The sequence below is a fragment of the Podarcis vaucheri genome, assembly GCF_965113315.1.
Source record: "Podarcis vaucheri genome assembly, chromosome: 2".
NCBI lineage: Eukaryota > Metazoa > Chordata > Lepidosauria > Squamata > Lacertidae > Podarcis > Podarcis vaucheri.
Genome location: NC_138760.1, coordinates 23,608,378 through 23,630,495, shown reverse-complemented (window position 1 = coordinate 23,630,495; position 22,118 = coordinate 23,608,378). Strand labels below are relative to the sequence as shown.

General features: G+C 47.0%; 1 protein-coding gene across 2 annotated transcripts; it reads left to right on the top strand.

The window, feature by feature from the left end:
* The first annotated feature begins 4,251 nt into the window (after positions 1-4,251).
* TRIM25 (tripartite motif containing 25) lies at positions 4,252-22,118 on the top strand. Of its 2 annotated transcripts, XM_082212521.1 has the most exons (9): positions 4,253-5,014; positions 6,550-6,645; positions 9,184-9,417; positions 10,384-10,540; positions 12,138-12,197; positions 12,434-12,523; positions 15,102-15,128; positions 16,799-16,906; positions 18,003-22,118. In XM_082212521.1, the coding sequence occupies exons 1-9, from the start codon at positions 4,379-4,381 to the stop codon at positions 18,530-18,532; spliced, it is 1,938 nt and encodes a 645-aa protein (XP_082068647.1). In that variant the 5' UTR covers positions 4,253-4,378; the 3' UTR covers positions 18,533-22,118. The 2 variants fall into 2 exon arrangements, with proteins under 2 accessions (XP_082068648.1, XP_082068647.1); XM_082212522.1 differs by lacking the exon at positions 12,138-12,197 and having other exon boundaries at positions 4,252-5,014.

The window sequence follows — 22,118 nt, the reverse complement described above, 5'->3', positions numbered from 1 at the left end:
GGGGAGACATTTTTTTTCTTGTTCTCCCCCTCTAAAACAAGGTGTGTCCTATGGTCGGGTGTGTCCTATAGAGCGAAAAATACGGTAAGTGATACTGCTTCCCACGTTCTTACTGCTGTTTGCAGTGTCACCTCCAGCTGAACTTATCAAGAGCACAAGCTGAACTTGCCAACAAGCAGTACGAGCTGGCGCAGCATCATGAAACTTGCTGCCATGTGCTGAGTCATGAAAGTGTGGCAACCCAACCTTTAGGCTAGGGTTCACTGTTGTTCAAACACTAGGACAGATCATAATTTTAAAAATGCCTCTAAACTTGTCGGACGTGTGCTTCTCTCCACCACTCCCAATTAAACTAACGTCTCATACACATAGCTGCCAACTTTTCCCTTTTCTTGCAAGGAATCCTATTTGGAATTAGGGAATTTCCCTTAAAAATGGGGGAAATTGACAGCTATGCTCATACATTGTTTTCTCTGCATATGCATAGGTTGCAAAGGAGCGGGGAAACTCATGGATATCAGCATTTATTTTAGGAATGAATGTCACCTGGGCATTTCGGCAGGTGTCTTATTCATAAGACGCCTGCTTCTTGGGAGAAAAGCAATCACAAACCTAGACAGCATCTTAAAAAGTAGAGACATCACCTTGCCAACAAAGGTCCGTATAGTTAAAGCTATGGTTTTCCCAGTAGTGATGTATGGAAGTGAAAGCTGGACCGTAAAGAAGGCTGATTGCCAAAGAATCGATGCTTTTGAATTATGGTGCAGGAGGCGACTCTTGAGAGTCCCATGGACTGCAAGAAGATCAAACCTCTCCATTCTGAAGGAAATCAGCCCTGAGTGCTCACTGGAAGGACAGATCGTGAAGCTGAGGCTCCAATACTTTGGCCACCTCATGAGAAGAGGAAACTCCCTGGAAAAGACCCTGGTGTTGGGAAAGATAGAGGGCACAAGGAGAAGGGGACGACAGAGGACGAGATGGTTGGACAGTGTTCTCGAAGCTACCAACATGAGTTTGACCAAACTGCGGGAGGCAGTGGAAGACAGGAGTGCCTGTTGTGCTCTGATCCATGGGGTCACAAAAAGTCGGACACGGCTAAATGACCAAACAACAACAATCCAATTCCAACAAGTGGAATTTGGTGTAGCCTCACTTCCTAGCAGACGGGACAGGGAACCTTAGGCCCTCCAGTTGTTGCTGAACTACATCTCCCATCATCCCTGGCTACTGACCATGCCTGCTGGGGCCAATAGGAGTTATAGTCCTGCAGCGTCTGGAGAGCCTAAGGTTCCCCACATGCCCTAGCAAGAGGGCTCCCAATTTAGGGTAAGAAACCAGCCGTATCCTCCAGAGCAGAGTCTCCCATATTCGGGTCTCCAGCTGTTTTTGAACTATTAAGTCCCATCATTCCTGACCACTGGTCCTGCTAGATAGGGATGGTGAGAATTGTAGTCCTCCTTGGGCGATTACTTGTAGCCGAGTAAGATTGTCTTCCTTGAACACGGTCTTAACAGTGAGTCTAAGTGACTGTGGAGGCCAAGTCTAGATCCACACATCCTTCCACAGTGGGGACAAAGGTTTCCGGGGGGAGTTGATCACGGTGAGGGTTTGCCAAGCATACCTTCCTCTTAGCACGTTTCTCCCTTTCGTCCAGAGTTCGAGCGTTTTCAAAGCCCATGACACCTTTGATCAAGGCTGTTCTCAAATTGGAGCGCTCGCAGGCCAGTGTTTCCCAGTTGTCGGTGTTTATACTACATTTTTTAGATTTGCCCTGAGAGAGTCTTTGAACCTCTTTTGTTGACAACCAGCTTTGGAAGTTGCTTTGGAAGATAATCAAACATCTGCACAACATGACCAGTTCAATGAAGTTGATGTTGAAGAACTGGTAATCTTTGCTTCTTCCAGTACAGTGGCATTAGTTCGCCTTTCTTCCCAGGTGATGTATAAAATCTTTTAAACATCGTTGATGGAACACCGTTGATGGAATCTTTCGAGGAGCTGGAGATGGCATTCATAAATAGTCCACATTTCACAAGCATACAGTAAGGTTGGTAGTACAATAGCTATGTAAAGCATTTTGGTTTCCCTGCAAATGTCCCGGTCCTCAATCAGTCTGCACTTCAGCAACAGTTGGAGACCCAAGTTTGAGAAGCCCTACTCCAGAGTATTATAAACTGCAAAGGGTGCAAGGCGGCCAACTGATTGTCCTTTCCTACAACTCCACTGCAAGAATTCCCTGCCTCCTAAGCGGCAGTAAGCAGGCTGTCTTCACTGGGCTAGTGAGAGGGGATCAATTCCCACTTAAAAAAATAAATCTGCAAACCTCAAGGTCCCTGTGGCATTCTCTTGTGCTCATGTCTTGGTTCCCATCCTGCCAACACTTACCACCTGAGCTTGAAGTTAGAGGGAGCGATTAGTCACCAGCAGGATACATGATGTGAGCAAATAGAACAATGATGTGCCCCTTTATACACACACATTCCTCCTGTGCCAAGAACTGGTTCATGTCTATCATGTGGTTTTCTTTACGTTGATCACTTGGCATTGATGGATGGCGGAGTAATGCATATACAGTGGTAAGGTAAAGGTAAAGGGACCCCTGACCATTAAGTCCAGTCGTGACCGACTCTGGGGTTGCGGCGCTCATCTCGCTTTATTGGCCGAGGGAGCCGGTGTACAGCTTCCTGGTCATGTGGCCAGCATGACTAAGCCGCTTCTGGAGGACCAGAGCAGCGCACGGAAACGCTGTTTACCTTCCTGCCGGAGCGGTACCTATTTATCTACTTGCACTTCGTCGTGCTTTCGAACTGCTAGGTTGGCAGGAGCTGGGACCGAGCAACGGGAGCTCACCCCGTTGCGGGGGTTTGAACCGCCGACCTTCTGATCGGCAAGTCCTAGGCTCTGTGGTTTAACCCACAGCACCACCCACGTCCCTTTTATATACAGTGGTACCTTGGGTTAAGAACTTAATTCGTTCCGGAGGTCTGTTCTTAACATGAAACTGTTCTTAACCTGAAGCACCACTTTAGCTAATGGGGCCTCCTGCTGTTGCCACGCTGCTGCTGCACGATTTCTGTTCTCCTCCTGAAGCAAAGTTCTTAACCCGAGGTCCTATTTCTGGGTTAGCGGAGTCTGTAACCTGAAGCGTCTGTAAACCAAGGTGCCACTGTAAACTCTATCTAATGGTCAGGCTCCGTTCACACATGCGTGTCATCCCGTTAGGACGACAACCAAGCTACAAGAAATGTACACACCCCTTCAGCAACCTCCATTTGTCCAGCATGGATGTTTTCGGGACATGAAGCACTTGATCGCCATCCTGACGGACCCTTCCCTGGGAATAAAGTCTTGTTTATAGGAGCCAACTCCTACGGTGCAGAGGTCCCTTCGCCCACCCCCCTAAAATATTTAAGGGGTCTGTGCCCCCCCCACTGCAATTCAAATAGTGTGGGCGTGCATGTGTGCGCCCTGTCATGTTATCGATTATGCGTGGCGGGGTTTACTTGCCCCCTCCCACAATATTTTATTCAAGTTGGCAACCCCCTGGCCCCGTTACACTTCCGAGCAAACCTTTGCACAGAAACGGTGTGCATGGACTGCAGTTCACTCCTAAAGCAAGCAAGCAAGCATCCAAACATGGGCATTGCCAAGGGGGGCGTGGCAGAGAGGCAGCTGCCCACCAATCAATAAAAATCCTCAACTGTGTGGACATAGCCAGGATTTGGGGGGGGGGCAGCTGGCCCTCCCTGCCTCCCCTTGGCTATGCCCGACTAGCTGAGGTTGTGCCCCAGGATTTTTGTTAGGGGGGCAGGCCTTTTGTTTGGGGGGGGAGAACCTCAGGGAATTATGTATTTTTATTCATGGTGGGGGCAGCTGCCCCTCCCTGGCGACACCCCTGACTAGCTGAGGTTCTGCCCCCTCTAGTATAAAGCCTGACCCTCCCCCCCCAGCAAAAAAACCCTGCATGCAAAGGAGTTCCCTTTCGTCTGAGATCGGCTGGGCTTACTCGCGAGCAAGCGGTGACACCTCATTCCCAACCCCGCACCCCCCCCGCCCGGCCCCGCCCCGCCGCCGCCGCGCAGGAATTGCCCGGGGACGAGCATAGGGCGAAATGCAAAGCCGTCTCCCGTGCTTTTCCTTAAGCAGCGAAGGGGAGAAGAGCGAGACGCGAGCACGCGCCGGCGCCCCGCCCCGTCCAGGCGCGCCCCCGCCCTGCGGCTCTCCGGGCGGGGGGGCCACGTGATTTCCTGGAAAGAGGGCAAGGCGCTAGGTCTCTTTAAGTTTCGCTTTCCACTTTGCAAACGCTGCCAGTTGCTGCGACGGGCGGGTTGGACGGCGGGGTCCGCTTCTGTCTCCATTCCTCTCGCGCGCCCCGGCCATGGCTCAGCTGCTGCGCGCGCCCTCGGCCCCTTCCCTGGTGGGCTTGGAAGAGGAGCTGACCTGCTCCATCTGCCTGTGCGTCTTCGAGAGCCCCGTGACCACCCCGTGCGGCCACAACTTCTGCCTCCCTTGCCTGGAGATGACCTGGTCGGGCTTGCTGAGGAACTTCTGCTGTCCTCAGTGCAGGAGCTCCTTCGACAGTCGCCCCGAGCTGAAGAAAAACACGGTCCTCTGCAGGGTGGTGGAGCAGTTCCAGAGCGCCCAAGGCGAGCCCGCCGAGAAGAAGAAAGGCCTTGGAGATGCCACCACCAAAACCAACACCACCACCAGCAGCAGCACCCGCTCTTCGGTGGCCTGTGACAGTTGCCTGGAGAAGGTGGCCGACAAAACATGCCTCACCTGCATGGCCTCCTTCTGCCCGGAGCACCTGCGGCCGCACCTGGAGAGCCCCGCCTTCAAGGGCCACCAGCTGGTGCTGCCGGTGAAGGACCTCCAGCGCCGGAAGTGCCAAACCCACCAGAAGCTCCTGGAGTTCTACTGCAAAGAGCATAACAATTGCATCTGCTGTTTTTGCCTGGTCACGCACAAGGCGTGCGCCACCGTCCCCTTGCAAGAGGCCAAGGACGAGAAGGAGGTGAGACGGGGCCTTGCCCGGCTTCTGGCGCCGTCCAGGTGTACAGCTGTACCTTGGAAATCAAATGGAATCCGTTCCGGAAGTCCGTTCGTCTTCCAAAACATTCAGAAACCAAAGCGTGGCGTCTGATTGGCTGCAGGAAGCTCCTGCTGCCAATCGGAAGCCCCGTCGGACGTTTGGCTTCCAAAAGAACGCTCGAAAACCGGAACAGTCACTTCCGGGTTTTGATCGTTCGGGAACCAAGACGTTTGAGATCCAAGGTATTGGATTCCCAAATCCCGTCAGCCCTGGCCAGCACAGCGAATGGTCAGAGGGGTGACATGGAGATTGTCATCTAAATTTGGAAGGCGTGTGGCCAGGGAAAGGCTGGTTTGTGTCGCAAATGTAGCTCATGCGGCCTTGCAGTTAGGCAGTCGCCTGGTAGGCACAGAGGCAAGTGAGCAGGCTGGTTGAGGAGGGGCAGAGCAGAACTATGGTTTGGCAGCAGAGCATGTGTTCATGGCGTCCGGGAAGGGGACGCAGTGGGCGAAAGGAGCCCACCATGTGCCAACCCAGCTCTCAACCAAACCGGAACAGCACCAGCCCTGAGCCGCTTTGCGAAGCCTTGCAAAGCTGCTCAAGGAGGGCAGTGAGAGAAGCACGCTGTGTACCCTTCAATCCATGGACATAGCTAGGATTTATGTTGGAGGACAGGACACCCGATGGTCATCCTCTGTCTGGCTCTGTCTCAACAACATTTCCTTTCTTTTGACCCCAAGTGCTCAAAATCTTTCTACAATTTCTACTTTTAGTCAAGTATTTCTATTTATTTGCTTTATTGGTGGGGGCAGCTGGCCCTCCAGCCCCCTGGCTATGCCCAGGGACTGGGATCAAAGGCCATGTTGCTGTTGCATTTTTATCACGGCACCCTCCCCAGATCCTAGTCTCGCGAAGCTGTGGTTTCTATGCTGGGCGAAGAGGAGTGACAACTGGGCTGGTGGAGGAGGGAGGCATGCTATTCAAAAATCACAATGTGAGGAAAACTGTGAAGCCAGCCAATGCCTCTACATAGCCCCCCCCATTATTTCAGACATTGCAATATACAGTTGTACCTTGGTTGTCAAACGCCTTGGCATTCGGACATTTTGGCTTCTGAACGCCGCAAACCCGGAAGTGACTGTTCCAGTTTGCAAACGTTCTTTGGAACCCGAACGTCCGACGGGGCTTCCGATTGGCTGCAGGAGCTTCCTGTAGCCAATCGGAAGCCGCGCTTTGGTTTCCAAACGTTTGGGAAGTTGAACGGACTTCCGGAACAGATTCCATACGACCACTGTACTCGTATATTCCAACATTTAGCTGTTGATATGCCACAACTTTAAAAAACAGGTATTGCCCAACCTTAGTCAGGAATGGTCAGGAAGTATAGGAGTTGCAGTGTGTTAATATCCGGAGGGAAGCGGGTTCCTGTTTTTTGCTCTAGAGCAGGAACGACGTGTCTGTGGATGTCGATAGCTGATCTGTACTCTTAAAGCGGAGCCTCTTTTATTCTCTTACAGTCCCAACTGAAGCAGAGACTAACGGAGCTCTATGCTCTGAACGAGAAGGCTTTGCAGTCCTTGGACCAAGTGCGAGTGCAGCAGAAGCAAACCAGTGTAAGAAATGATTCATGTTTTCACAGCTTGCTTTTGATGAAAGGGGCGGGAGATTTGTGCACCACAAGCGACCCGCCTTGAGTTGAAAGGGAAGACCAAGATGGCGGATGTGAGCTTCTGTCAGCTGGTGGCCAGCTGGTTAACATCAGCCTGCCGTACCACAGTCTTACACTGCTGGTGGCAATAGATATTTTCTATTATCCCTGGAAACAGCTCACAAACGTGATGAAGCAGACTCATTTTCCTACTCATATTGAAATACTGCCCCTCAGTGAGGCCAAATTTAGATCCACAAAATGTTTAGGGGTATGCGTATCCCTGCGTCCCCCCAGAAAAAAAGCACTCTGTGTGTGTGCGTGTGTATTATAATTATTATTAAATTTTCTAAATTACATTTCAGAATATTCATTTAAACAACCTTAAATGAATGACTTCCCTTCTTCTCTTTCCGTGGTTCAATTTGCATTCCGTACATCCCTGCATATTTTACAACATGAACTAAATCATTCAGTAATCCAGTGTTACACCCATTAAATCTTATTTACAGAGTGTTTCTTTTTAAGGCACAACATGCAACAAAAGGTTGTTGTGTCTCCAAATAGGGCTCAGGTTTGGAAGCTGCCTTTTGGTATTTAGAACCTGACCATTTTATTATACCTCTAGAGCACGTTGTAAGGGACGCTGGTGGCGCTGTGGTCTAAACCACTGAGCCTAGGACTTGCTGATCAGAAGGTCGGCGGTTCGAATCTCCGCGACGGGGTGAGCTCCCGTTGTTTGGTCCCAGCTCCTGCCCACCTAGCAGTTTGAAAGCACGCCAAAGTGCAAGTAGATAAATAGGTACCACTCCAGCGGGAAGGTAAACGGTGTTTCCGTGCACTGCTCTGGTTCGCCAGAAGCGGCTTAGTCATGCTGGCCACATGACCCGGAAGCTGTACGCCGGTTCCCTTGGCCAATAAAGCGAGATGAGCGCCGCAACCCCAGAGTCGTCCACGACTGGACCTAACGGTCAGGGGTCCCTTTACCTCATAGGCGCCAACTCCATGGGGCTTGAGGGGACCCGAGCCCCCTCAAAAATTCGTTTGGGGGGGCTCTGCCCCCCCCAATAATCTCCGGCGCCCCTCCAGCAGAGCGCCATCGCCGCCCCTCCCCCAGCCCAAAATGCACAGGGTCGGGCTGCATGCCTCCTGCCCTCCCGAGCAAAAGCTCCACCCAATTTCCTTCGGAGCTGATTAATAGGCGCAGCACGCTCTCCCCTATTCGCTCACGAGGAGGCGGCGCCACGTTATTTGCATATTCATGAGCTTATTTATTATTCATGAGCTTTCCCGGCCCCCGCCCCAATATTTTTTATAAGTCCGTGTCCCTGCTTTACCTTTAGAGCAGTTTGTATGCTACCTCTGGAGAGTAGCAAAGGGGTCCTGCTTTCATTTCCTCCAGAAACACCCCTATGTAGTGCAGCAAGTGGCAGTCTTTCATTTAACCTTGCGGCATACATCTCTGCCCATCCCTTAGTAGCGGCATAGGCAAACTTGGCCTTCCAGATGTTTTGGGACTACAACTCCCATCATCCCTATCTAACAGGACCAGTGGTCAGGGATGATGGGAGTTGTAGTCCCAAAACATCTGGAGGGCTGAGTTTGCCTATGCCTGCCTTAGTACTTCCTGTAACTATGCTGGCGACTTGAGTAGACCCATTCCTTCTCTTCGTTCCCCACAGCCCCACCCTCCACCTCCGATTTCATCTACCATTTCCCTTCTTAACTGACACCACAACATTTCATACATCCTGGAAGCTCACGGTTATTTGTCAATCCCTTTTGGGGTTTTTTTTTAAAGTTTTCTTTCTCATTTCCAAAATTTTTCTGTACCTCAGAAGTCTCTCTCTTGTTGTACAGGTGACTTTTTTCCAAGCCAATAGGTACATGTCCTCTTGAGTGGGGAGTAGACAGAGAATATGCAGTTTATTAAATTTGTTTTTTTAAAAAATAAAAATGCCTATTTTAAAATGCATGCTAAGGTCTTAGTGAATAAAACATTTCATTTTTTAAATAATATTTTTTATTAATTTTCAGTTTCAATCCAATAATAGCCTCATTATAACAAGACCAAATCATAATACAGTTACTAATACCAGTTGTTCAAATACCAAATTACATAATTTACGTGGCCTCCCGCATGCTAGAATTGATGGTTTGATTATTTTCTTTATTTCTGCGTTCCAAAATCTTACTAATTTCAATTACATTATGGTCAAAATAATAATCCCTTATACAACAACTGCAGTGTTAATAACTTCTATTTGTGTTGACATATTAGATGATTTATAGAACTAAAACATTTCAGAAAGCTGTGTTCAACATTCCCCTGAGGCTCCAGCTTTCTTCTTTGTGATCCCCCACCTTTTTGCCATATAAAAATCTGACAACATTAAGCTTATTCAGTACTGATCATGTAGAGTTCTCATTTGGCCTAATTACCCATTATCACTTTCTGAACTCTTATTTCCAAATGCTTTTTTTTTTTTTTTTGTCTCTTCAGGATACAGCTAATCGGAAGTTGGACCTGCTGAAGGCAGAATTCCTGGAAATTATTGCTTTAATTGAAGAGGAAGAAAAAGAAGCTGTGAAGAAAGTCCTAGCGGAGGAGAAAAGAGTCCAAGATAAATACGAATATGTCTATAAAGTGCTGGGTAAGAAGAAAACCGAAATCCAGGGAGCGAGAGACCAAATTGAAGTGACCTTGACAGAGGATGACGACATCACATTCTTAAAGGTAAACCTCTGAACCAGGGCCGGATTTAGGTTTGATGAGGCTACAAGCCACTGAAGGTAATGGGGCCCTTTATTTGTCCAGCTGCCCTTTGTCAACAACAAATTGTCACTGTTTTTTGTGTTGAATATATGCTATATGGTAATTTATGGACCTAATAGGTCAATACACAACACAAAACACTGTTGCTGTATATAGGTTTTATATTATTTGTTATTTATCTTATATTTCGGAAATGTATGTCCAGTTTTTTTTCCTTTAATTTTTTGGGGGAGCCCCGATAGAGTGGGGCATTAAGCTATAGCTTGTTTAGCTTATGCATAAATCCTGCACTGCCCTGAACTCTGTTCGGTCCTGAACTGATTTCCTAGGGCAGCCTAGGCTTGGGTGCCACTATATTTTTCATCTGCGCAAACACTGCATGACAGCAGCTTCCTACGACTGCTGCTCCAGAGGGCAGTATGTGATGATAACTCCCTTTTAGACAAAGGTAAAAAGGTAAAGGAGCCCTGGACGGTTAAGTCCAGTCAAAGGCTAAGTCCAGTCAAAGGTTAAGTCCAGTCAAAGACTGGGATTGTGGCACTCATCTCGCTTTCTGGCTGAGGGAGTCAGCGTTTGTCCACAGACAGCTTTCCAGGTCATGTGGCCAGCATGACTAAACTGCTTCTGGTCCAACGGGACACCGTGACGGAAGCCAGAGCGCACGGAAATGCCGTTTACCTTCCTGCCACAGTGGTACCTATTTATCTACTTGCGCTGGTGTGCTTTAGAACTGCTAGGTTGGCAGGATCTGGGACAGAGCAATGGCAGCTCACCCTGTCGTGGGGATTTGAACCACTGACCTTCTGATCGGTAACCCCCGAGAGGCTCAGTGGTTTAGACTACAGCGCCACCCGTGTCTAGACAGGAAGGGGATGTGACAGTGTGTAAGAGCAGAAATCCTCACGAGATCATCCACTTTTATTTCAGAAGGCAGCAAAACTCCGGCAGTTACCCATCAAAGATGTCTTCATACCTAAACTAGAACTGGATCAAAACTTGATACACACCGTTTATCAAAAAGCCTTTGGCCTCAAAGAAAACGTGAAACAGTTCTTAGCTCAACCCCAGGAGAAGAAAAAAGAAGGTACAGTGGTACCTCGGGTTACATACGCTTCAGGTTACAGACTCCGCTATCCCAGAAATAGTACCTCGGGTTAAGAACACTGCTTCAGGGTGAGAACAGAAATCATGCTCTGGCAGCGCGGCGGCAGCAGGAGGCCCCATTAGCTAAAGTGGTGCTTCAGGTTAAGAACAGTTTCAGGTTAAGAACGGACCTCCGGAACGAATTAAGTACTTAAACTGATGTACCACTGTACTTGGCCTGTTTTTTTTCTAGCACGTGTCTTTTGCTTATTGTATCTCAGTGCACACTGTATTAAAGTTTTAAAGACTAAATGGTTTTGATATATGAGAATCACAGGTCCAGGGTCTCTCGAACTACTGCTTATAACAACAGAAAACCATGTTTTTCTTAATTACCCATTAGGCGTTAATGTGAATATGGGTGAAGGTGGGAGCCCGATTGATTTGTAAATTCTGCATAGCAACTGACTTGGAGTGAGGAGACCTAGGTTAGAAACACAGATATATATACCGTATTTTTCGCTCTATAGGACGCACCGGACCATAGGAGGGGGAGAACAGGAAAAAAAAATTTTTTTCTTGTTCTCCCCCTCTAAAACAAGGTGCGTTCAAGGTGCATTCACCCAAAGCCTCAGGCGGCTACCTTGGAAGCCTGGAGAGTGAGAGGGGCCGGTGCGCACTTACCCCTCTCACTCTCCAGGCTTCAGTGAAGGCAGCCCGAAGCCTCTGGAATGTGGCAAGAGTTCCCGCTGGGCTCCGGAGGCTTCAGGTTCCTTTCGACCTGCTCTTTGGGGCTGGCGGGGGGAAGTGCGGCTTTCCACACTGCCAGCCCTAAAGACCAGATCAGGGAGCAGCGCAAAGGCTGCATTCGCTCTATAGGATGCACACACATTTCTCCTTAATTTTTGGAGTGAAAAAGTGCGTCCTATAGAGCGAAAAATACGGTAAGTTAGGTGCCAAAAGCTCCTTAAACCAGGGCTTCAGTCGCCAAAACAGAATGCCTAGTTGCCATTTTGGGGCAGCCGGCTCAAAAGTCGTATTTTTCAGTACAACTTTTTGGTTCCTGAAATTCATAATGATTGTGCAGATAAAATACAACAGATAGAATTCTACAGGATGTGTTGCTAGTGTGTGAAAACGGTCAAGATCCAAGGATCCCCAGGCTTGCACCTGCAGGTGGGGGAGTCGTCAGGCGCTATCCTGGCGCCCGGGCATCTTCCCTTGGTTACATGTGCCTGATAGCCAGGTACAAAATGTGCCTGGCAAATTTCGAATGCTATTTGAATCCCTTGGTCCAGTCTCCTGGCCTCACACCTCCCTGTCTGTAAAATGGGTTTACAAATAGTGTCCCCGTTGCAGTGGCGATTCTGGCTAGCTTATTCTAACCAACTGAGCTATCCGTCCACCGGGAATAATTATGTCGGCACATCGCCTAGGAACAAATTTGGAGCTGTTTGCCAAATAACTTTAGGCTCCAGATCCAAACCATACCACCAGATGTGTACACCTCTGGTGTTGTTCCCAGGGGGAAACCGGGCCAAAGCACATTGTGAAAAACTGTGCATGTCCATACATGCACACATATACTTTACTTTCAGGAGCCGCACAGTGGAAACCGAAGCCTTTTGTGCAGCCAGGGGGGAAAATTGCTGCATCCAGTAAGTAAAAATGCATGTGACCCCCTGCTGCTTGCTAAAAAAAATTTGCAGTGGCAAAGACACGTCTTAACTCCAGCCTTGGTTGCTAAGTGGGTGGAAGGTCCTACGACAGACTCATCGCTTCCAGTCATGCGCGTGCCCATTCCTCCTTTTGCCTGGCTGTCTTTTAAGATATGCAGCAAGATATGCAAAAGACCAGTATCACCACCCTTCTAACTGGTGTTTTCTTTTCAAAGGTGCACCAAAGAGAGACGACCCTTCATCAACATCTTCACAGGAGAAGAAGACAGAAGAGGATGCTCCTGCTGCTGCTGCTGCAGACACTAGTGAGTGTTGAGGACACAAATTATTATTGATAATTTCCAGAGCCTCTCGCTCTCTTTCTCCTCTTGTGTGAGCAAGCAGAGCTATTGAGATAAGAGGTTACAGGAAGCCAGGGGCTCCTCCCAAGTTTCCTTACATACGCAGCCTAAGTTGCTAATCTTTGAGAAGGTGGATATTTATTGTCTTTGGGCAGACAGCTATAATTGTTGGCCTTCCCAAAGATAAACGTTGTGGCGTAGCAGTTAGGACACTGGATTAAGGGTAAAGGTAAAGGGACCCCTGACCATTAGGTCCAGTCGTAGCCGACTCTGGGGTTGCGGCACTCATCTCGCTTTCCAGGCCGAGGGAGCCGGCGTACAGCTTCCGGGTCATGTGGCCAGCATGACTAAGCTGCTTCTGGTGAACCAGAGCAGCGCACGGAAACGCCGTTTACCTTCCCGCCAGAGCAGTACCTATTTATCTACTTGCACTTTGACGTGCTTTCAAACTGCTAGGTTGGCAGGAGCTGGGACCGAGCAACGGGAGCTCACCCCGTGGTGGGGATTCGAACCGCCGACCTTCTGATTGGCAAGCCCTAGGCTCTGTGGTTTAGCTTCCCTTTTCTCGCTGTAGGGAACTCTTTAAATATGTCTCGAGTCCTCAAGGAAGTTTTCATCAAGAGACCCGCTTATGTTACTGCTCCCTCTCTTCTCCCTAGCTTCCTCTAGGCGGTGTTGTTATAAATATAAGCTCCTCGGCGCAGGCAGCATCTCTTGTGCTGTTCTGCATACCTGATGGTAAAAGGGCGTTTCGGTTGCCAAAGTCCAACGGTGATTGTGGCCCCGTTGTTTCCTTGTGTGCAGCAGGCCTTATTTGCCAGGTGATGACCTGGGCTGTGCCCTTTGTTTGACATTCGCTGCCTCCACCCATTATGTTTGTTCAGGCAAAAAGCATACCTGGTTACTGCAGTAAATAAGGCGTGAAGTTACTGAAGATTGATTGGCGGGCCCCTTTCCCCGCCCATTTTTCACGATGATACTGTTGAATTGCATGCAATTTCTTCCCCAACTCTGCTTGCTTTTAAGAAGGAAGATTCTTCCCAAAATGAGGTGCGCGTCTGCTGATGTAGCTCTGCTGCTTCTTTTCTGATTAAAAACAAGGCTATAAAAACAACAGTTTATAAGTTATTACATCGGTACCTCAGTTTAAGTACTTAATTCGTTCCGGAGGTCTGTTCTTAACCTGAAACTGTTCATTACCTGAAGCACCGCTTTAGCTAATGGGGCCTCCTGCTGCTGCCACGCTGCTGCTGCACGATTTCTGTTCTCATCCTGAAGCAAAGTTCTTAACCCAAGGTACTATTTCTGGGTTAGCGGAGTCTGTAACCTGAAGCGTATGTAACCCGAGGTACCACTGTACTTATACCTCGCCCATCTGGCTGGGTTTCCCCAGCCACTCTGGGAGGCTATCAACAGGAGATTAAAAATACATTAAAAAACTTCCCTAAGCAGGGCTGCCTTCAGATGTCCTTTAAAAATAATAATAATAATTTATTACTATATGTAATACAGTGGTACCTCGGGTTACATACGCTTCAGGTTACATACGCTTCAGGTTACAGACTCCGCTAACCCAGAAATAGTACTTCAGGTTAAGAACTTTGCTTCATGATGAGAACAGAAATCGTGCTCTGGCAGCACGGCAGCAGCAGGAGGCCCCGTTAGCTAAAGCGGTGCTTCAGGTTAAGAACAGTTTCCGGTTAAGAACAGACCTCCAGAATGAATTAAGTACTTAACCCGAGGTACCACGGTATTATTATTGTTTATTTATATGCCGCCATTTGACTGGGTTGTCCCAGCCACTCTGGGCAGCTCCCGACAGAATGTTAAAACACAATAAAACATCAGACGTAAAAAACTTCCCTGTGCGTGAGTCCTTTCTGAGCATCAGCAATGGGTGTCTTGTTGCATCACCCCCATTTCTTTTTTGTTGTGCTTCCTGTGTTGTTGGCGGAACACCTGCCCTGCCGACTGCCCAGTTCCCCCCCCCCTCCCAACCTATTATTAGCCAAATCACCAGAATCAAGTCACAAGTTCACTGGCATTTCTTTTGAAGAATACCACCCGCATGGTAGCTCATAACGAGTGTGAAGTTTGAAGAGGTTTTTCCTTTTTTTAATGTAGAAAAATGGATGATCAAAGGCAGATAAATTTAGATAACTAGGAGAGACTGAGGAAGATGGCAGAATGGAACATGGTTCAGTAAAAACATGGAGGGGGCAGCCAAAAGAACAAGAAGTTTACATTTTAGAGTGGAAAATAAAACGGTTAGATTTGTTTGGGGCCTGCCTTACACCTGCTGCAGAATGGGATGTCGGAGGTAGACTGGACTTCAGCTGGAGAAATTCAACTCTTGAATGAAAATAAGTTTCAGTGACTCTTCCAGATGGCAAACCTCTAGTCGCAAGGCACAGGTACTCCATTCTTAGCATACGCTGAAGTTGCTTTTTTAAAAAATATATTGTTTCATTACGTTCCCCAGTAACCACAACTGTTTCATTTCCCCAGTAACCACAACTGTTTCGTTTCTCCTTTTTTTCAGAGCAGAGAAGGCGACCTGCTAAACGATGTAAGTTCACCCTTGCAAAAATTGCATTGCCTTGCTTAAAAGTTGAGGAATAGCCGACCTGTCTTTTGAGCCTGGTGTCGCAAGAGTGCTCTTCATGCACTTACCCAGATGTGTGGGGCACCTTGACTCATGGCTCTGTCCATAAAGTATCCCTGCCAACATCCTGTATATGTGGTTCTAAGCTAACAACTTCCTAAGCATATATCTCAGCTGGTAAAGCGGCGCATCTTCAGTATCTGACAAAAAGTTGTACAATGAGGATGACGGTTGCACTTCTGTGGGAAAGGAATTCTACAGTTCGGAGGGTTGTAAGCTAATTCTACGTTCTAAACTCTCTACAGTCGTACCCTGGATTCCGAATGCCTTGGTATGTTTTGGCCCCCAAATGCCACAAACCCGGAAGTGACTGTTGCAGTTTCCGAACACTCATTTGGAACCCAAACGTCCGATGGAGCTTCCGAGGCTTCCGATTGGCTGCAGGAACTTCCTGCGGCCAATCAGAAGCCGCGCTTTGGTTTCCGAACGTTTTGGAAGTCGAACGGACTTCCGGAACGGATTCCATTCGACTTCCAAGGTACGACTGTATTGATTTTAAATTATATCATTGTTTTGCTGTAAGCTGTTTGTGGTTGGTTAGAAACCTGGCAAATGAATAAATGTTTCTCATGTTAACTCCTCCTAAAGTTTCTGCGAACCAAATCATATTTCAGATGTGATCAAGCCACCAGAGGGAGTATTAGAGGCACGTAGCGGTCAGGTGAAGCAGACTTGAGAGTCTGCATAAATTGATTGCTAGGAAAGCATCCTGGCTATGCTACCATGGGCAGTGAACGAAATGGAGCCAAGATCCATTTGCTTGCATTATGTACTGCCTTTCCAACCAAAAGCATTTTGTAAAACAGATGAAGACTCGGCTTTCTTCTTCTGAAAGTTAACTGTGTTGTCTTGCCTTGGGCAAGAGGGTTCAGCCTGAGGAGCGTCTAAATGTTAGGAAACAGATCTACTGCAAAACTCGGGAGAGATCTTCCAGTAAATTCTGATCTTCTTTCTGCCCACCTTTCTCCTAGAAGACTCGGAGGTGTAGGGAAAATAAGGATGTTTTAAAGGAACTCTGAAGTGTTACTGAACACAAGGACCAGGGAATGGAAGTGTTTTAAGCGATTGAAAAAGGGCCTTGGTCTTTTCCTCACCTGGGTTACATGGTGTTCAGCGGCTCCTGGCTCTTGATGATAATAATAATAATAATAATAATAATAATAATAATAATAATAAAATTTATACCCCGCCCATTTGGCTGGGTTTCCTCAGCCACTCTGTGGCTCCCAACAGAATATTAATAATAATAAAAAAGTGATAAAACATCAAACATTAAAAACTTCCCTAAGATTATCAAAGTTTCCTGCTTTCCAGTTCAACAGCTGTTCCTGGAATAGGGTGCAATCTTAAACCCAGTTGTATGACGAAAAGACCCTTCAGAATCTAGGCGACTTAACTTTTGAATGAATTTGGCTAGAATTTGGCTGTAAGATCCTGTTTGTGCAACCTGTGTGGTAGAGTTGAATGAAACCTTGCAGAAATTAAGTTGCCCTGTTTTGGTGACGGTTGTTTAAAATGTGAATATTGTAAAAAAAAATAATCATCACCCGACTCCATTTCCCTCCCTTCCCCAGCACAAAGTCCCACCCAGAGAGCACGAAGTTCTAGCAGGCCTCAAGCAGGGATTCCGTCGATAACTCTGGAAAGCTTTTTAAGTAAATCCCGAGAAGAGCTTTTGGAATGTAAGTCACCTGATTCTGTGTATGCAAATTCAGTTCCCGGAATTCCATCACGCTCTCAACATTCTGTCACATTGTTTTGGACTGGAAAGGTCCAGTGTTGTTGTTTTTTAAGTATACACTAGTGGCCAAAATTGTGGAAACCTTTTGGGGAAAGTGTCTTTCCGAGGTTTGATGGCTCATAACACCTAATTGGCTCTCTAAACACTCATGCTCATTGGCTACATTCACCCTAAACAAGTTGTGCTTCCTTTTTCTGAATAAATAAATAATAATAAAAAATTGTCCAGTAGCACCTTAGAGACCATCTAAGTTTGTTCTGGGTATAAGCTTTTGTGTGCATGCACACTTCTTCAGATACTCTAAAGTCACCCGACCCTTATATATAGTGGGAGGGTGGGGTGGGGTATTTCTCAGAAGGTTAGTAGGAGATGGGTGATTGGTTCAATGGGTATAGTAAATTCCTTTTTCTGGTTATTTGGCTATAATGTTTGACAGAATTCAGATAATTGAACAAACCTTGCTGCATTACATTCTTCATTAAATTACAGTGGTACCTCGGGTTACATACGCTTCAGGTTACAGATGCTTCAGGTTACAGACTCCGCTAACCCAGAAATAGTACCTCGGGTTAAGAACTTTGCTTCAGGATGAGAACAGAAATTGTGCTCCGGCAGCGCGGCAGCAGCAGGAGGCCACATTAGCTAAAGTGGTGCTTCAGGTTAAGAACAGTTTCAGGTTAAGAACGGACCTTCGGAACGAATTAAGTACTTAACCCTAGGTACCACTGTATATTTCCATTGATGTATAATTTTATGGTATTTCTCCAAAAATAGTGGTGTTATAAGCCATGAAACCTCAGAAATTTCCCAAAAGGTTTCCACAATTTTGGCCACTAATGTATTAATGTATGGGTCCTGTCCCCGTTCTCACACACTTTGTTTCTTTTTCCTCACACTATCTTTGTATAAATGAAATTCTCTTAATAGCAAAGACTATCGTGCTCTTCTTCCCCAACCTTCCTCAATTTCCCCTCTTGCTCTGTAAAATATCAGGTGGTCGTTCTTCTCACTTCTCCCCTGAACTTCCTTCTCCGCAGTTGCGACAAAATTCACTCTGGATTTCAACACCGCCCACAAGAAAGTGCTGCTCTCTGAGAGGAACACCAAGATATCCGTGTCGGAAACTCCTCAGAATTACCCCCACCACCCTCAGCGCTTCACCTACTGCTCCCAGGTGGTGGCCTTCCAGTGTTTCAAGCGGGGCATCCATTACTGGGAAGTGGAGCTGGAGCACAACACCTTCTGCGGGGTCGGCGTCTGCTATGGGAGCATGGCAAGGCAGGGGGCGGAGAGCCGCCTGGGGCGTAACGGCAGCTCCTGGTGCATCGAGTGGTTCAACTCCAGGATCTCGGCCTGGCACAACGACGTCGAGAAATGCCTGCCCAACACCAAGCTGAAGAAGATTGGCGTCTTGCTGAATTACGACGGCGGCTTCGTCATTTTCTTCGGGGTCGGCGAGAAACTCATCCTGCTCTACAAATTCCGGGCGCAGTTCACGGAAGCGCTCTATCCAGCGTTCTGGGTGTTCTCCAGCGGGACCACTATCTCGCTGTGCCAGCTGAAGTGAAGAACGGAACCGCCACCATTTGCTTTGCTCACATAGGGCCTGTCCATATGTTAACTCGTCTCTCTCTCTCTCTCTCTCTCTCTCTGTGTGTGTGTCTCTGTCTGTCTGTCTGTCTGTCTCTCTCTCTCTCTCTCTCTCTCTCTCTCTCTCTCAGAATCCTTGGCTTCAAAGCAAAAGTTCACCCTTTTGAAACTTGACCTTGCTTTCTGGGAATCTGAGGGCTACTAAATCAAAGCCACAATCCACTAAGAATATTGCCTTGCAGAATGCTCTCTGAGAGTGTCCTTAGGAAACTTTCAGAGGTGTTTTCCTGTTGCGCTTTCGGTGGACTGTATTCCTCAGGCACACAGAACTCCTGGCACGCGTTCCATGCAAGTCTGGGGCATGTCTGAGCAGACGCTTGCTTTGCATTGCTTCTGCCCCCATCCCTAACACGCTGTCAGGAGTTCTGAGCACAGGATATCTAAGGTGTATCCCCACTGCTGTGTCCCTGCCAGAAGAATTCAGTTCTTGCCATATGGGCACTGGCACATTCCCAATCTCACTGTCTCAGGCAGATCAGGCTTCAAACAGATTTCTCTTTGAAATAGTCTGTTGTGATGCTTAGGGCAGTAACTTGCATTGGGAGTTGCGTTTTGATAAACAAGAACAGCGCAGGGCTGTGGAGGTGGTTGGGCATACCTGTATCCGATATTGCTAATTCTGCTCTTGAAGAAGAGCAGGGGCAATCAGTTTGCTATCGCTGCATGGAGGAGGGATGCCAAACAGTCTCTTCAGACTAACTACCTATGATGTTATGAAAGGAACCCACCCACCTCCCTTCAATTGCTTGTAGCATCTATGAAGATGCAGATAAGCCTCTCAGCTCAATTCGTTTCTTTGGAGTCATGGGAACTTAAGGAGCTGATGCTGTTGGAGGCTTTGAACCATATTCAGCATGCCAGGACAGGAAGGTTGGACAGGAAGTGCTCGTGTTTTGGTTGCACTTCCTGGTCAGAGACCCTTGCTGAAGAGGAACGGCTTCCTTTAGAACAACAACAAGACATCACCAGCAGCAGCCCATGCTTCACACCCTCTGTCTCGTTGACCGCTTGGAATAAAGCACTTCACTTCTCATCCTGGTCCTTGAAAATCTTAGCTGCGGCATTTTTTCTGATTTTTGAGGTATTGGGAAGAGGCTGTGGGTGAAATGTGAGATCTTTCAGGCTAGTCTGGTAGATGGAATCTTCTGCTCTTCACTGTTGGAGGAGATTTTGATCCCTCTTGTTGGACACATGCAGTTCTCCAAGGGCAGACTTTGATAGTGTTTTGACTTAAAAGATCACTAGTGCGAAGAACCAGCATGCCCAACATGGATCATGTGTCTGAGTGATCCCTCCTAGTGGGTGTTTCAGACTTAATGTGTGATCTGCCAGTCAGCAAACTGGGAAGGACCTGAAGAAGCTGGAAAGCTAAGATTTTCTAGTCAACATACTTAGCATTCCTATGTCTTAGATTTCTTTATTTGATACCTGCTGCCGTGTCTTTCCGACAGTTACACATCATAAGCAATTGAAGAGAAGTTTGCAACCCTCTTTATTAAAGAGGAACAAGCTGGAGGCACTGCTAAGGTCTTAAGAAAATGTGTGTTTTGTACTGTTGCTAGTAGGCAACACGTTTGGCCTTTCTGGGGCCAGAACACACACACTTTGCAAAGATGCTTTTGACCAAATCTCTTGCCTTGAAGCTCTCCAGTTTAGAAGCCTCACATGCCAGGGGTCTTCTGGCAGAGGCAAAATGAAAACTGAGAAGCATCGATGCTAGGCATGAGCTGAAACCTCTGGAGAAAGCCTGAGATAATAGGAAAGTGCCACAGCAAGTTGGCCCACATGTTTAAGAATCAAGCCATGGGTTTCTTCCCGTAGTCAAAGGATCGAGGGATAACACACTGTTGGGAAATAATTCCTTTCCAAATATTCCAAGCAGTGACATCTCTGAATCCCTACTGCTAGCTGGGCTTTTGCACCAAACGACTCTTCTTCAGAATAGTCCAGGAATCTGAGGCACAAGTTACTGAGACCTTCTGTGGAGCTTATGAAAATGTAGCAGATCGTTGGCCCTCTTCCAGAAAACCCCAAGGAAGTTCAAGAAAGCCAGGAAAGAGTGATGAATGAGCTGAAAACAAAGTAGGGTGTGAGGCAGACAAGGGGAACACTACCGCGTTAAGCCGTGGTGTGACTTTGAAACAAAATACATAATAAACTTGAGGTAATGGAAGAATTGCTAGGGTGGAAGAATTGCTGGAATAGAGATCTGATTATTCTTCTCCAGCCTAGCAAAACCTTGGTGTTCAGCAGCTCTGGGACCACATTTTCCCCTAATGATCCATGCCTATGTATTGTAGGATCTGAGGACATCATCTCCCTCCATAGAGAGAATTTGGGGTGTGTATCCTTTTTCTCATAAGGCCTGCTAACTTCTTCTTTTTTTGTAGAAGTGTCCTTGGGGACTACTTTCTCAAATGAGTTGGGTATTTTACTTTAGGTATTCTTCCTACAAATGCTCATGGGCTCTTGACACACTTTTCCATGTGTTTAAATAACCCACAAGCTATAAAGCGCAGTAGAACCAGTTCCCCTTATCCAAACTTTGTGTGGTTTGGGATGCTTCCTACAGTGACTTGGTTGATGCCCAGATGCCCTTCTGCTCTCATTACGATCTAGCTTCCTTGATCTTTGCTGAAATCTTCTGATTATGTTGCAATGGGTTTTGAGATGATGATCTTTGGGAATCTCACTACTTTTAGTCTTTTGCCTGGCACAAATATTGACCACTGGCTAAAAGTTGATCACTGTTTTTGATTGTTGAGATAAAAATGAAAGGTAATCTGTTTCTTCTTAGGTTAAGGCTTGTTTCCTAGCCTAGAATACCATGGGGGGGGGCGTGTGTTATGGCAAGACAGGCAGTAGAATAATACTAATGGATCCAGTCAAGCAAAAATTAAACGTATTATGTCCTATTAGTTTTGAGTGGAAGGATGCTGTGCCTCATTTTTCAACTCTGCCTTGATAATCAATGATACAATTTTATTTTCTGCTGTTGTTTCCCCAGACCAGATGAAACCCTTCACCGAAAAGCAATGTTTTCCTAGCAGTGTGGCTGTGTTTACATGGATACATGGTTGGCTCAATTATAATAATCTAGTATCTAAGCTACCGATTTCTGCCCAGCTTTTCGGTGTAGTAAATGAAATGAAAGCTTATCTTGTCTGCAACACTACTGGGAAATAACTTCAGCAAGCTTGGAAGCTTGTATAGAAGAACAGAACATAAAAATCAAAATTTAGCTAATGTTTCTTCTAGTTCAGATTGCGAACCATGTTGGTCTGTGGGTTGTTTTTAAGAAGCAGAGGTTAAAAATAAGAGAGTGAATGTTTTTGGCATTCCTCCTTTTTTTTGCCACTGGGCTGCCTTTGTGATTGGCCCATTACAGTGTCAGGCAAGACTCTGTCAAATGTAATGTTGCAATGTATACAAGACTGCACAGCCTTTGTCTTGCAGGTTGGCTTGATGTGAAAATTCAATAAAGTTTGATTTTATGATCGTTA

Coding starts and splice junctions, on each gene's coding strand:
- TRIM25 (XM_082212521.1), top strand. CDS start 4,379: ATGGCTCAGCTGCTGCGCGCGCCCTCGGCCCCTTCCCTGGTGGGCTTG. Junction 9,418..10,383: donor ACGACATCACATTCTTAAAG/GTAAACCTCTGA, acceptor CTTTTATTTCAG/AAGGCAGCAAAACTCCGGCA. Junction 10,541..12,137: donor CCAGGAGAAGAAAAAAGAAG/GTACAGTGGTAC, acceptor CTTTACTTTCAG/GAGCCGCACAGTGGAAACCG.